Source organism: Notothenia coriiceps, unplaced genomic scaffold (genome assembly GCF_000735185.1).
Source record: "Notothenia coriiceps isolate Sejong01 unplaced genomic scaffold, NC01 NC01_scaffold00002126, whole genome shotgun sequence".
In the NCBI taxonomy this organism is placed as follows: domain Eukaryota; kingdom Metazoa; phylum Chordata; class Actinopteri; order Perciformes; family Nototheniidae; genus Notothenia; species Notothenia coriiceps.
This window is the reverse complement of record NW_011334827.1, coordinates 80,839-92,727: the sequence shown is the minus strand read 5'-3', so window position 1 is coordinate 92,727 and position 11,889 is coordinate 80,839. Positions and strand designations below refer to the sequence as shown.

Below are 11,889 nucleotides of genomic sequence, written 5' to 3'. Positions count from 1 at the left end.
AGAAAAAATAAGGAGAGAGAGAGATTTCAATTAGCCCTTTTTAGCACTCGCTGCTAGTGATTGACAGCTCATGACGAGTGTTCTGCCACATGGGCCTCACCCACTCACCCACTTCTCCTTTTGTTTCCTTTCTCTAGTCCATCTCTTCCTCAATATCTTTTCCATTTTCTACTCTCTTCTTCATCCTCCTCAAACATTTTGACCCCTCGTCCTCTCTTAATAACTTCACCTACTTTCCCCCTCTTCTTCTTCCCCATCTCCAAAAACCTCTTTCCCTCAATGTTTCTCTCCTCCTTCCTCCTCTCCCTTCGTCCTTTTGCTCTCGCCATTTATCTTCCACTCAGTCGCCTCCTACGCTCCCATCAAAATCTCCCCCTCCTCCTACTTGCTCATTTTTTCAAATCTCAGCCAAGTGTTTTTGACATGATTCAATGTGTCATAGTCAGATACAAAACAGCAGGCAGCAAAATGCACTTAAATTCCCTGTGCATGGTTTGTACTTGCTTAGAGCTGATTTTTGGTCTCTGACAATAAAATAAATGAGGCAAAAAACAGCGATGAACATGTTTTCTGGAATTATATATTTGAAGCAATCGATTAGTTTGTTACTGCTTCAATCTTTTAAAGACGCCCTATTGTGCGTGTGTTTTATAAGGGTTGTGTGTGCATGTAAATGGTCTGCAAAGTCAAAAATCCCAAATCCCCCCCCACCTGCCTGAAACGCATCCATTTGTATATATCCGTAACATAGTGACATCTCAATGTAACCATCGGGCTTCTATTGGCTAGCGCTCCAACACATTGTAAGTGATAGGCTAAGGGGCTAAGGGGCAGGGGGGGGTTAGCCGGACAGCTAACCAATCAGAGCAGACTGGGCTCTGGTTTCAGACAGAAGGTGAAAAGAAATTGTTGAAGTTTAGAAACACTATGCAGTACATTGGAAGACATGAACATCTACCGTCCTTAAATCCTGACTAAGCGAAAAGCAAATTTAAATTTCTGTTGGAAATTCATAGAGGTATGGAGCAGATAATTCATGGCAGCCTCGGATCTTAAATCACATTTCCCTTTCTATACGATCTCTCTTTCAATGCTTCTCTAATTGTCTAATGGTTCCTCTCTCTGTGTCTCTCCTTTCAAATGACTTCACCCACTTTCTCTATCTGCATCCCTCTTTATCTCACAAAACACACACTCTTAAACACACACCTGTGAAGGGGGAACCCCAGGACTGTTCTACCAACTGTAACTGCTCAGCACTACTGCAGTGTAGTGAATACACACAAACACACACACACACACACACACACACACACACACACACACACACACACACACACACACACACACACACACAATATTTAAAATCAACAAAAGCAATGTTTTCTTCTATTTTGCAATACTTTATGATAAACACAGATTTAAAAAATGTCACAAATACTTTAATTTAAATGTTTAGGTCAGCAAGTTCATAGTAAACCGTAGGTATGTTAATGCGAAGCTGAATGTATCAACAGCTGTTAGCTTCCTGCCTGCTTAAGAGGATTATTGCCCTGTTAGCCCAACATGTTTTTAACGTTTCATAACCTGAATGGCATTTTCTATACGTGTTACATTCAACTATTTTTATTCTTCATCTATTTCTTAACTCCAACAAGGTGACATCAAAGCATGACACGTATACATCCCATATACACACACGATGCTTTAATTAAAACAATCTAATGCAGGGATCATATAACAATCAGCATTGAGTTGGCATTTTTACCTCGAATTTAAGTGACAGCAGCTTCTCATTATGAGGGATCTCTTTAGGCCGCCCTCTCAGAGATTCCTGCAAGAAAAACAGAAAAAAAACGAAATCACCAAACTGAAACTGACTTCTAAGCTCTGAATCATGTGAGGGACTGCAAGGAGCTGGGAGGAAAAAACATTCTGATGCAACACACAAGCATTTGAAACGACACATACAAACATCTATTACTCTCAAAGATCACTACCGGAGAGAGGACATGCTTTACAGACTTCATCTAACAGATACAGGAGCATTCATAATCGAAGATGCATGCAAGCCAACTACAGTCAAATAAAAAGTCTAATCTATTCCACATTTGAATGCGATTTGAAGTGAGCGTCGGTCGCACAATCAGCAGCGAATAAAGCAACTACGCAACACATTTGCGTAAACAGACTACAGACAAATGCTTTTATTTGCGGCAAACGAAAGACGTGCAAGACACATGCATGGCATCACATTCCCGTCAGGCAGTGAGAACAGATCTGAATCTGATGGCTTCTGTCACAGGAGGAAATGGATGTCCTGTCAAGCTAAGAGACTGAAAAGTGGCTCCAAGCTGCATCTGTTATGCTGAATTTAAATAGCTTATTGTGTGTTTTCTTTGTATTTCTGGGGAGATTTTTGATGCCTGATTGAATTGAGCTATACAAGTAAAATAACATTAAACAATCTTTGCTTTTCTTTTGTAACCTAAAAGGACTTAGCTGCATTTGTTGTGCAACCCATTGTTGTAAAAGGTCAGTAAAGGTCACTAAGTAGAACCTGACTAAGATATGCTAATTCAAAACGTATTATCGGTACTGAATAAATGGTGTGTTACTCAATCTGTTTTTTTTTCTTAAGCTACCAGTGTGTGGGACCAATCAGTTTCTGAAAACTAAAAACTGAATGGTCAGGCGGTCAGTGTTTAGCACAAGGCCTGCCTCAGTTCATCATTTGCGATGCATCACAGTGGAAACCTTCAGACAGTTTCCAAACACGTGTTCTTACCCACTGGATGAGTCAAACATCCTTATTAGAGGTCACTTTTGTGTCAAGAGTTCCCATAGAAGGCCATATTAAGCAGGGAGCTACTGAGATAACATTAAATGCATGAAATAGATTTTTTATAATTACAGAGGGTTAACTAACTACACTAAGGAAGTCTAGAGGAAATGGCGGTAGCAGTCTTCATGAGGTGATATCGATAGAGGAGTGACAGACACAGAGAGAAATAGTTCGGCGTTGTTCTCGGGCTTTACCTCTTCAGACGTCATCTCCTCCTCCAAATCCACCGTGCTCAGTCTGCCTACCTGAAATATACCGCCTCTCGACAGCTATAGACACCACAAACACCAACACAAATATATATATATTTATATATATATATAGGGCTATTGTGTAGCCATTTTCAAGCTGATGCTTTAACATGTTGGATACCCAGATAAGAGCGACAGGGTTCGAGAAGTATAAGGAAATAACACTGCATGTATGATACAATAAAGTACATTTTGTTCAAATTTCCAGCTTGAATCCTAAAGGAAATGAGTAATCCTGGTGACACGGAGAGGAAAAAGGAAGTAGGATTCTCCATATTAGGCGGACAGAGGACGTTATTTAGTCTAAATATAGCAGGTCTACTAGTTAGGGACACTGTCAGTTTGAGACTGTTGTTTAATACTATTCTGTTCACACTAACATACTAAAATAAAACTTATACTGGATATAAACAGTATCCATAACAGGCTCAGATTACCTGCAATTATGTGAACACTGATTTTATTACTTTGAGAATGGACTTTCTTACTCCGATTCAGGAAATGTAACAATCATCATCCTTTCTAAAGTAATGACTGACATGAGGTTAAGTTATTATTCTCGATAACTGTGTCCTTATACGAAGCTGCCAGACTGCCTGTTTTAATTGTACGTAACCTAGTAATAAAGATAAATCACTAGCTTCTTAATATAATGAAAGGACTAGCCTTTCAAAACTCTCAATAATCTGATTATTTTCCCTAGATAACAATCGAATTACAAGCAGCATGTTGTAAATTATTGAACTAACACTAATTTAATTACTTTCATGCAGCAAACAAAGCGTGTTGTTGCATCTGAAATGCAAAGACACCATAACACGCGAAAACACAACCAAAAAAGAAATCAACAATGCATAAAAAAATCTTCACAAGCATTCATAACCCATGCAGCATTTAGAAACATGACTCAGTATAACCTTATTGGTTAATAAAAACATGACACAGCATCTTCTGAACACTTTAGGTACAGCGGTGGAAGAAGTACTAGAAAAAGTCCTGCATTCAAAATGTTACTCAAGTAAATATAGAAAAGCATCATAAATACTTAAAGAAGCAAAAGTTAAAGTACTCATTCTGCAGATTGGGCCATTTCAGAATAATATATATGTTTTATAATTATTGATCATTAAAGTGTTATCAAAGCTGGTAAAGGTGCAGCTAGTTTGAATGACTTTGTATACTGCAGGGTAGCTTGTGAATTTACTCCAGGTGGAACTAAAGTCTTATTCAAGTGTTGATTATATTTCACATCATTAATCCAAATCTGTAAAGTAACAAAAAGGTATTAATAAATGTCGTTGAGTAAAAGTACACTATTAACCTTTGAATTGTAGTTGGGTAGAAGTACAAAGTAGCAAATAAAGGCAATACTCAAGTAAAGTACAAGCACCTCACCATTGCACTTAAGTACAGTAGGCTACTTGAGTAAATGTACTTAGTTACTTTACATCACTGTTTGGGACTAACAGACGTCAGGGTGGCTAAGCTAACATGCTACAGCGGTACCTGTCTGGAGGGTCGGGGCTGCTCAGAGCCGTTCAGCAGCGGGGTTCCCTCCGCCGTGGCCCCGGACTCGTCGGCCCGGCTGGACCACGACACTTTCTTCGTGATGTTGGCCATGGTGGCTCCCGGTAGTTCGGTGCCCTGACTTCCGCTGATTTATTTCATTAATTTCAGTTGTGGCTGCCTCACTGTACACTGTTATTCTTTCTCAGCTTCCCATGATCATCATGTGACACTTGTAAGGATCGTGTGAAGGGCCAAACAGGTCTGGCGCGCTGGATGCTGGGAAATGTAGTTTGTTGTTCTTTTTATAAAACAAAAAATGTGTCACTGGATTAGATTTACACTTTTGACTGTACCTTGTAATTTCATTTAGTATAGAAACCAACTAGAATCCCACATCTTGTCTGCTAGGTTTTTTGATAATGTTGTGGCAAAATAAAAATTCATAATAATACATTACCTTTATATAGCTTTTTTCTACTCAAAGTCGCTTTATAAAAGTACAATTCAAACAAAAAACAAAGATAAAATGAAGTAAATGAGAACGTATTTAACAGGGAAAGGCAAGTCTGAAGAGGTGGGTTTTGAGGGCTTGTTTGAATGATAGTGGTTGATTGTCTGTTGTGGTGCCGCACCTATCACCCCAGGTCCGGAGCTTAGTCCTTCTTGTCTTTAGGGTGTTTGCACCTTGGACCTGAGGCATCATGGAGAAGTTTAAAAATGCCTTTTCTACAGTAAGAACATAATTTACATACATGTCAAACTTTCAAAGATGTATTTTATGACCAGAATATCACTTTATACATGGTTATGGTGCCACATTATTAAGTAATAATTCCAAGTCCCAGCACAGATGTTAAGTTAAAAAAAGCGAACATAAAGGGCTCCTCAATAATAAATTACAGCAGTGGTGCTGTCAAACCTTTATCTACTTTTTGAAGAATTAAACTCATCCATTATATTTGATTTTGACAAAAGATAAAGTGTTTTTGGAGTTTCAAGGTTCTACTGCAGGATTTTAGTTTTATGAATAATGCATCTTGAGTCCAAATAGCACATTTTATTACATTTCAACTTTGATTCTACAGTTTAATGTTAACAAGGCATTGTCAATGATTAAATGGCAACACTATCCAAAACCCTGCACAATTGAAACAGTCTTACCTGATCCACATACTACAATAAAATATTTTTGTCAAGGAACTGATGAAAATGAATATCAAATCATGTACTAGAACACTTGTGTATACACATTATTATTCTAAGATCCTTGGTAGTGTTTAACACTTAATAATTTTGCATATCAGTCGGAACAGTCCCAGTTTTGGTTGATCAGAAACAACATACTGCTTGATATACTTCCAACACGTATTAAAGGGGCCCTATCACGCTCATTTTCAGGTTCATATTTGTATTTTGTTTCTCTTTTGTGACATGTTTACATGCTTTAATGTTCAAAAAGGTCTTTATAAAAACGCAAGTGTTACGGAGTGATGTCAATATGTCGCTGAAATAAACAAAGGCATCCTATGGAGGCATTTCAGAGGGAGTGAGAGAGAAATTCCCTCTTGAGTGATCTTCAGGATTTTAGCCAAAAAAGCATAATAGAGAAGATAAAGTGTTTGCATGGCCGGTTAAAAGGCCAGCAATGAAAGCATTCCCTACCGAAATAATGTTTTGGAAAGAAACTCTCTATATGAATCCTCCTCTGTAACTTGATCACACACAGTGCTCTAAACATTCACATGCCACCTGCTGCACCTCCCCATGCACCTCCTTTATGTCCTCCATGCCGAGCACCACCCCTCTGGGCAAACCTCTTCCTTCTGCCACCCCTTCAACCTCTGAAGCACTCAGCACCCGGTTCCACATCCTGAACCCTGCTATCTGACCGGCAAAACCCTCCGCAGAGTCAAACCCTCCTCCCACAACGTCCTGCTCCTGCCCCAACACCACGGACCCTCCCCCAGGTATCTCCCAGCCCTTTCTGAAGTGAGAGCCTGAGGAGGTGAGGCGCCGGTCAACGTAGTGCCAGAAACGCCCCTGGATGGAGGACCACACGACGCAAAGGTGGTGCCAGCGAGCGTCCATCAGCGACGACGCGGGGAGACGACGATACACTGGGTCTCCAATGATGAAGTCCAGAGAGGAGGAGGAAGAAGCAGAGATGGATGCAGAAGAGGCAGAGGAGTTACGTCCATACAGAACTAACTGGTTGTCGTTGTCGTCTGTGGCGTAAGAGAGCAGTGTGCCGACATGGGAGGCTTCCACACGGAGCCACAAACACACAGAAAGTTCAAGAAGGTTGGGAAAAGTCCGGAAGAAGGTGACGAAGTTGTCTGCTGATGCCGAGGGGAAGAGCAGCAGGGAGTCCACGTTACAGACTGCAGAAAGACAGGATATATTCAGTATAATAAAACCCTAGTGCTAAAAAGTAAAATTTAAAAGACAAGCGATCAGAAATGAGCTATGCAAATGAGTCCCCTAATACACACAATATACAACACAATTCAATAAAACTGCAGACCCCTCTAGCTTCTGAAAAATCCCTGAAACAGTAATACCCATTTACAGCTTGTACATTATTTTAACACCTCGTTTTTTTTCAACAGTCACAAATGTTACGATGAATAAAAGGCTGTCATTATTTTTTCATTGAGGTCACAGATTTGAGGTGGTATTATTCTGCAAATTGGCTTAGTAGGCTGTTGTCATCTATTGGTAGTAAGTAATTAAATTAGTTAACTTACATTTGTCGGATAGCTTAAGTCATGAACGTAGCCTACTGTATTTAACTGAAAAACACATTATTTACCTAAATCTAACCAACAAGTTTAGGTTCAATTCACATTTTTAACCTAGTGTTTAACACTGGAATTGTACGTTTCTGCTTACCCTGTCTAAAGTATTGTAATGTTAGGATGACTATGGATAATTGCCATTTATTGGGCAGATAACATTTAAATTGCAAGGATTAAACAAATGAGATACAACATGTAAGATAGATTTTGTACTTATGGGCAGAACCATGCTGCCAATTTGACCACCTTCTTTGTTAATTTAAATGGGAATGTCTGTTTAACTTCCATTGTATTTCTGTGGTTTCAGTGTCGTTTGTCCGGAGAAGACATGTCGTGATTTGGCTGAGGTGCAACATGTTCATACTGTGATTATTTTGGAACCTGTTAAATAAATACCTCAAGTTTCGTGAAGTATATGACTTACTGGTTGCATCCTTTTTAGGAACAGGTCGTGAAGGGATCTTGTGCCTCACAGGAAGCTGGAGGAAGTTATGGATCACTGAAGACTCTTCCTTTGTGTCAGTTTCTTCCTGAGTCTCAGATTTGGGTTGAGGGATATCATCTGAACCTTTAGGCGGTGGAGGCCACGGACTGGTTGTACTCTGCCTGACTTTGCTAGGTTCAGGATAAGTTGGAGAATGGGGCAGGGGCTGGGTCCAATAGGACCAAGTGGGGTTGTGTAACTGGGGGTGTCTCTGGCGATATAACTTAGGCTGGTATCTTTGTCGTACCTGGGTATGAAGATTAGGCACAGACTGGATCTGCTCCTGCCGGATCGGGTAAGGTCTTTTCTGGGCCGGCACCTGGATGTGGGACTGGAGACCGTAAGAGTCTGGTTGGGGCGAGTAATGCAGATGAGATTCTTGCTGAGGTTTTGACTCCTTTGAATGTCTTCGGTTTATTGGTACTGACGGGTATTGAAAGGGACCTTCTACTATGGGTTCGGAGTCCAGTCTCAATCTCTCTCTCCCTCTATGTGTCTTTGATCTCCTGCGTGGTTCATAGTGTTCCTGAGATGTGATGTTGGAGTTGAACAACTCTTCCGCCCTCCACAGCGCTCCACCATCACTCTTCTGCAAGACCTGACCCTCCAGTCGGGTCAGACGCAGCGCCTGGTTCTTCAGGGATTCCTGCAGCCCTTTCAGCCCAACGATCAGCTCGTCTCGCTGGATCTGAAGGGCACCGAGCCGTTCGTCTTGGCTCTGGAGCTCCAGGGTGAGGTTGGGGATATCCTGACCAGGATCGGGCTTCTGTTTCTGGGCATGGCGGCGGTTCTCCCTCAGGTTCCTCTCCATGAAAGCAAGACGACCCTCCATACGTTTACTCTTCTTCTCCAGCTTCCTACTCCACTCCCTGGGATGATGAGCAACATGAGAAGACTTTTTTTGAATGTTATATTCTTTATTTATTGTACTTGTCGAAAATGCATCATCTGGTACAATCAGACCTGGTCCAACTTCAAATACAAAATAAAACATATATTTAGGCTATGAATCAACAGGTTAGATCTTCATAAATGAAAAAGGAAATGTATTTTTTGTCCATTGGGGTGTAAAGGTTGTTCTGTTTATCATTACTTCTCAAAAGAACAGATGCCAAAACATAAGCCCTCCCACTCAAGACTAACAATTCTCCCTTGACCCAGCCCTAATGTTTTGACATAATTTATTATTAAGAAGATTTCATTTCTGTCATTTTTCTGTCCTCTTTTCCAATCTTTTCTCAGCCCCCCACAAATCCTTTCTTACCAAAAACAACAAGCAGGGATTTGTCACAGATGAATCGATTTACAGATATATTTACAGAGCTCCCTTTCTTAGTTAGTGTTCCCAAGCTCTGACCTGAGACCCTCTATCTCCTGCGTTGAGCTCCGCTTGAGTTGATCCAGGTCTTCTGACAAGTGTTGCCAGTTTTCGCTTAGTGCCTTTACTTGGCTCTCCAATCCCCTCGATGAGTTTCTGTTCTGGTTCTGGGCCAACATGTTCAAACGGGCCTGGGTCAGCGCCTGGAACTGCTGGAACTAACAGAGAGGAAATTTGTTTTCACAAATCTTTCTGCAGCTGTTGGTGACTCATTTGAAGGTCAGAAAAATACTGAAATACATCCAGAAGAAAAAACAAGCATACAATGGATTCCTGTGATGACTTCTACCTTCTGAAAAATCATGATGCTTGCAAGAGTTTTTTGCTATTTCAGTAAATGAATAAGCAAAAATATCTGACCTACAGAGAGTAAATCAGTGTTTTTAGCTTTAATATGATCTCTTTCAGAACTTTTAAACATTAGAAATAAAATGTAAGCCAAAAGTCCTTAAATAACGTGAATTTTCCCACACAGTCTCATTTAAGCTGACCTGTTCGTTGAGTCGTCGTAGTTTCTGCGTCACAGGATCAACTCCCTGCACCTTAACGGGCTGAATCTGCAGCAGGAGCATGAGGACCAGGATCAGGGACCAGTGTCCGGGCCTCAGGCTGCCCATGGTGCAACGGAGCTGAGATAGATGCAGCAGGAAGCCTGGGTCTGGATGTCTGACAGTGAGGAAACAAATGCTACTAGAGAAAGAAAGACATAGCTGAAAAGGGCTCGTCTTGATAAACACTGCATACACACACATGCACACAGATGTACAATACACAAAAGCACACCCACAAACTGGGGCAGGAACACACTTTTCCATTTTCCACAAAATCTTCAGGGACCTCAGAGGGAATGCAGATGGATTTAACAGGTACTCTGCTTCTCTCTCGGCCTCTATCTCACTTTTAGATAAAAACAAAGAAAATAAACTCCTAAAAACAGCACACCAACTGGAAGTTTGTTAACTGAATGTTGAATTGATAACGTTTTAGTCTTTCAACCTTTTGTTATGTCGTCCCGTCCAATTTTGGTGCTCCGGTGTAGCTATCCATTAAGGAACTTCTTCACCCAACCCTGTGTTTCACCTTTTATAGTAACTTTAATTAAACTTTTTTGTAAACGGAGAAAAGGTTAAATATGTTTGACTATAGTTAAGAACAGAGCAAACAAAGGAAATGGCTAATCAAAAACTTTTTTTACAATATTTTTATTGAAGTTTTCAAATACGGACGTTACACATACATACAATAACGAACATTACACATACATACAATAAAATAATGAAATAATCAAAGACTTCTAAATGTCAAAGTCTTATCAAAAATGCAATCAAAATTGAACCGGGAAGACCCCAGATGCTATACATTTAAATAAAATGCCCATAATTCAATGTAAGTAGTGACAATTATTTTTTCTTGCAAAGAAGGTGAAGAAACATCTATGTAATTTTCAGCTCAATAATATTTGAAGAACCCTTTTTTCTGACAAAAAAACATAATTTGGAAGGACAACAGGAGTGTTAATGCTTTATGTCTGTACGATTGATTGTTTGATAAGGGAAGGCTGTGGCTCAGTGGGTTACTGCTCAGTGGGTTAGTGTGCTGATCTTCGAATCAGAGGATAGCAAGTTTGAGTCCCACTGCAGTCAGCATGTCGCTGTATCCCGGGGCGAGACACTTCACCCCAAATTGCTCCTGTGGGGATTGTCCACAGTACTGAATGTGTGTAAGTCGCTTTGGATAAAAGCGTCCAACAAGTGACATGTCATGTAATGATAAAGTGTATATTTGTATTAATGTGTATGTTTGTATACTTGTGTAGTGCCAATGCAACAGTAAATCTCATGATGTGTGGGCTGATGGAGAAGAAGTCAGTACTTTTCTCTTCCCCCTAACTCATTGCAGGGGGATCTAGATCCTTTATTATTCTTCTGCTTTCTCATTGAATAACACAATCTAGGAATCATGTTTATTCCTCCCTTCTGCTTTCTACACATGATCACGTTGCAACACTTTGGCTTCATTTACTGCACACTGGGCTTCAAAAAAGTTCATGTGTGTTCTAATTTACAGTAAATTGTATATTTTAGTGGGAATGCTGATACAGCATTCCAACTATCTGTTATAAACCTGTTAAGCCCCAAGCCTGTTTTTCAGGTCTCAGGCTCGAAAATGACATTTCCAGAACAAATGACCATAACTACACTTCTAAAAGGGGAAAATGAATTCTCAAAGTAATGATAAACCTGTGAGTTGGATGTAGAAGAGTCAGAATCAATAAAGATGCTTTTTATTTTAAAGAAAATTCAGATTGAACATTGTAAAAAACTGGAATTATTTTTTACTTATAGTGAAAACTACCCTTGGATGATGGGTTAGTAGACTAAAAGCTTTAGGAATCCAAAGTACAACATATAATAAGTACCCTGTATCTATATTGATAAAAAACAAGTGACATTTGACCTTTTTAGAGATGTTTAGCAAAAGAAACTCCACCTCTGGGGTCATTTGGGTGGAAATGGGCGATTTTGGCGTTTCTCTGGAACCCATTGGTCGGTTTTGATGATTGACATCTCTTTTGAACCGTTAGAGCCAATAGAATCGAAGGGGAATTTCCACATACACACCAA

General features: G+C 40.0%; 1 protein-coding gene across 2 annotated transcripts in view; it reads right to left on the bottom strand.

Annotated features, from left to right (window-relative positions):
• The window catches only part of ptx4 (pentraxin 4, long), a 21,432-nt gene extending 11,438 nt beyond the window's left edge, over positions 1-9,994 (bottom strand). Inside the window, exons 1-4 of one of the 2 annotated variants that reach the window (XM_010794917.1) lie at positions 9,757-9,994; positions 9,245-9,423; positions 7,828-8,756; positions 6,445-6,986 (exon numbers count right to left, since the gene is read on the bottom strand). In XM_010794917.1, the coding sequence (XP_010793219.1) occupies positions 6,445-6,986; positions 7,828-8,756; positions 9,245-9,423; positions 9,757-9,882 (1,776 nt within the window). In that variant the 5' untranslated portion in view covers positions 9,883-9,994. Of the gene's footprint in view, positions 1-5,647; positions 6,987-7,827; positions 8,757-9,244; positions 9,424-9,756 lie in introns of those variants that run through there. The other variant, XM_010794923.1, reaches the window with a different exon arrangement.
• Positions 9,995-11,889: the final 1,895 nt, after the last annotated feature.